This window comes from Limulus polyphemus, unplaced genomic scaffold, assembly GCF_000517525.1.
Source record: "Limulus polyphemus unplaced genomic scaffold, Limulus_polyphemus-2.1.2 Scaffold32, whole genome shotgun sequence".
Classification (NCBI taxonomy): Eukaryota; Metazoa; Arthropoda; class Merostomata; order Xiphosura; family Limulidae; genus Limulus; species Limulus polyphemus.
In genome coordinates this window covers 1,250,334-1,254,107 of record NW_013665642.1, presented here as the reverse complement: position 1 = coordinate 1,254,107, position 3,774 = coordinate 1,250,334, and the positions used below count along the sequence as shown (strand labels likewise).

The window sequence follows — 3,774 nt, the reverse complement described above, 5'->3', positions numbered from 1 at the left end:
GTAGTATATATATATATATATATATATATATAGTAGAGATGGCTGATATGGGTATTAAAAAGTTTTATTTTAAAAACAATTAACAATGCTTCAGCCTCCTTAGGTCATCATCAGGTTAGGAATGGAATTTGAAAAAGTGACAATTATTAAGCACTTTGGTTTTGAACATTGTTTCTCAAATAACCACAGTAAAACCATAGAAAACATTAACATATTAAGTAAAGAAACCATAGTAAACAAATACAAAATTAAAGAAGTTCTTCTAATACAAGAACTTAAACCCAAATTGAACCAACACCAAGGAACACTTTTATATCTATACTAATTATTCCTTAATGTTAACTACCATATGATAGATTAAATATTTACAACAAGAATATTACTTGCAACTAATTGCCTGTTAGAATTTTCTAGATTGGTAGAAATTCTTTGATTATTTTGAGTTAACATAATACATGTTAGAGACAACAGATATGAGTATTAACAATTTTTATTTAAAAAACACAAAACAAGTATCAATGTTTCAATCTCCTGAGGTCATCATCAGGTTATGAATGAAACTTGAAAAAGTGACCATTATTGATCAGGAGTTGTGGAGACAACAGTAATGATAGGTGTAAGATTGTAGGGGGGAAAAAAGGAAGTGAAATAAAATTTTATTTATTAAATGTTCTGTTTAGGGACCTGAGCTGTTGTCCAAGTACATAGGAGCAAGTGAGCAAGCCATCAGGACAGTGTTTAACAAGTTTGTCAGATTTCATACTTTCTGTGGTTTTCTTTTTTTTTGGAATCTAGAATTATTGTTTTTATTATTATTATTATATATTTTTTATCAAACCCTTTGCATAAAAAAGCTAGCATGTTTAAATTTATAGTTCATCTTTAATTTTGACTTTCAGTATTATAGAACTTTACACTAAGAGTAGTCCCAATACAAAGTGAAATAAATTACTCATGGATTGAAAGAGCCACATGATTTTGTTAATGATGGAATTCAGCAATAAGACATTTCTTTGTAGAACTCTTAATTTTATATGAAATTTAAATCATATGTTTAAACTTTAATAGCAGAGTAGTATTGAAAGCAGTTTCTTGAAGAATCTAACAGCAATACAAAGTTTCAGTTTTACATTGTTTTTAAGAAAGAAACCATTATTTTTAGGTTAATATAAAAAGACAGTCTAAAATGGTGTTAAGTATGGGCAGAACCAGGCTTTTAGAAATTTGCAAATATTAAAAATTAATAATGTGAATAGCTGCCAGTTTTTCATGGAAAAAAGTTGCATGTTAATAGGCACTTTCTTAAATACTTTTATCAAGAAGAATGTTTTTAAGGATATTTCAACAGTAGAGGTTATCCAAAAAATCTATACATGACTGTTTTTGGCTAATTGGCAAATATGTGGTAAGTATTGGTATTTTAAACATATTTACATGTTAAACAATCAATTAAACATGTAGACAGATTTTTAAACTTATTTTGTATCATTTGAAACTGTCTTCAGAAATGAATTATCATACTTATTTATAGAATATTGACACTGTTTAAAGTAGTTGATTGACACTGATACTTTTTGTAAATTTAGGGCACAATCTGCAAAACCGTGTGTGTTGTTTTTTGACGAATTTGATTCCATAGCCCCAAGGTAAAAAATATATGTTTTACAGAAATAGACAAATTAAAAGTTGTTGGAAAGTAAACATTAGTACCAATTAAAACATGAAGTTGGTTTGCTAATGTTAGCTTTATTTTATAGAAGTTTAAGTTACCTCTTACTTGCAATAATTATTCTTGTAGAAAACTGGCATCAATTAATACACTGGATGATGTAAACGTAATTAAGTTTTCCAACATTTTTATTTTTCCCATTTTGATTAATGCTGTCACATCTGAAGTTTACTAAAATCCATTTTATGTAGATAAATCTGAATGTATTATATCATTTATTTCCTAAGGTTAGACAGATTTCAGTCAAAAGTTCTTTGTAAACAATATAGTTTAACCCAGTTTTTTTCTTCCCATTTGACAGTGATATTTAAATACCTCAAAATTTTTATGTCTGAAAACAAAATTTCTACCATATCAAAATCTAATATTTTTTTCAGATTTTGCTGTTTATTTAAAATTTGATAGTAATACAGGTAGCTGTTATTTCCCAAAGTTTTAGTCTTAAGAAATAGTTAAGAATTTTTATGTTTTAAAAAACAAAATGTGCAATTGAAGAAAAATAGATTGCTCATCTCCTGCAATAATGTAATTATAAAATTATACGTAAATGTTTTTTTTATGTCTGTAGAAGAGGGCATGATAGTACTGGAGTAACAGATCGTGTAGTAAATCAGTTGCTTACACAAATGGATGGAGTGGAGAGTCTAGAGGGTAAGTGTATTACATGGTTTTCTTTTTTGAAGTTAAATTAACAATGAATTAAAAGTATTGTGAATTTTTGGCAGTTCTAGAGTATTTTTTTATATTTAGATATTAAAGTATTATAAATATTAATAAGAGGAATCGATGGAAATTTTCAAGTTTTTGTTGTCACCTGTTTTTTATTATCTAAAATTCCTCTCAGTTAAACGTTTCTAATTTTAGTGAGTCAATAGAAAATATTTAAAATATACCACAAAAACGTTTAATGTTTGAGATAATAATAAATATTCTTAACTAATTTAGGTATGTAGTGTCTAAGGCTCATTCTGATTTAAAATTCTATGGCAAGTAGACTACTATAAATTTAAATTCTTACAGTATTAAGCTGCAAAAATTTAATGTCTCTTTTATTTGCTAATATTTTACCTTTACTTCACAAATAATAAACTGTTATTAAAGCCAAGTGTAAAAATGCTTTAAATTATTATAAAAGTTTGAGTCTTGAATAATTTATTGTAATATTTTTTTTAAAACCTTGAATATATTTCAACTTCAGGTAATGCATGTTTTACTACACTGTCTTAAAATGTATTCAATGCTGTCATAACTTATAACATTAAGAATTTGCTTTAGTTACTGCTAAACCTAACTTCAGTTAATAAAAACAAAAGACTTCTGTTTGTTTCAGAATCACAGAAGATACTTTGTTAATAATGTTATATATCTGTAATACCCATCATTGCTTGATTTGAACAACAAATCTGAACACACTTAGAGTGAGGGAAGAATTATGTTTTGAAGCTCCTCAAGATAATTTTTTTTAATGTCACAACAGCCATTTTCAAAATCGTTTTCTTACAACCAATTATTCTGAAATCTCTTAGAATTATACTGGTAGAATATTTTAGTCAGCTGTTTTTACTTTGAGATATATTAAAAATATGCACATAACTTGGTGATTTGTCTGACCATCCCAGTATTTAGAAATCAACAGTAATACTTTGGGAATATTTGACATTCTTATCTTCAGTCTGTCTTAAACAGAGGTCTAACTAAGAAGGCCAAAATTAGCTTAAATTTATTATTCCTAGAAGACTCCATAAAGTTGTATGTGTACTAAATTAGTGCTCTTCAAAACTACAAAGATTATTCTTGAAAAGTTTTTTTTGGTGTACAAAACTTGAAGATAGCTTTTATATGCGGAAACATCTGTTAGTTGATTTCTTGCACAGGTCTTAAAATATAACGTTGATAAACGGAAACATTGGCACATGTAGATATGTAGATCTTGAAAGTCAAGATTGTTCAAAACTTCAAAATAGTGTTCATAACTGGACCAATTGTTGGTTGAGATGTTGCAAAGGAAATATCTGCTACATGTGCCGATGTTTCCATTTATCAAC

General features: G+C 27.3%; 1 protein-coding gene across 6 annotated transcripts in view; it reads left to right on the top strand.

Annotated features, from left to right (window-relative positions):
* Window positions 1-3,774, top strand: part of LOC106460125 (peroxisome biogenesis factor 1-like) — a 125,277-nt gene that overhangs the window by 59,856 nt on the left and 61,647 nt on the right. For all 6 annotated transcript variants that reach the window (XR_002610761.1, XM_022387113.1, XM_022387103.1 and 3 more), the window contains 3 exons: window positions 681-745; window positions 1,587-1,646; window positions 2,298-2,380. Coding sequence is in view for 5 of the 6 variants with exons in the window: in XM_022387113.1 (XP_022242821.1) it covers window positions 681-745; window positions 1,587-1,646; window positions 2,298-2,380 (208 nt within the window). In the remaining variant the exon portion in view is untranslated. The remainder of the gene's footprint in view (window positions 1-680; window positions 746-1,586; window positions 1,647-2,297; window positions 2,381-3,774) is intronic.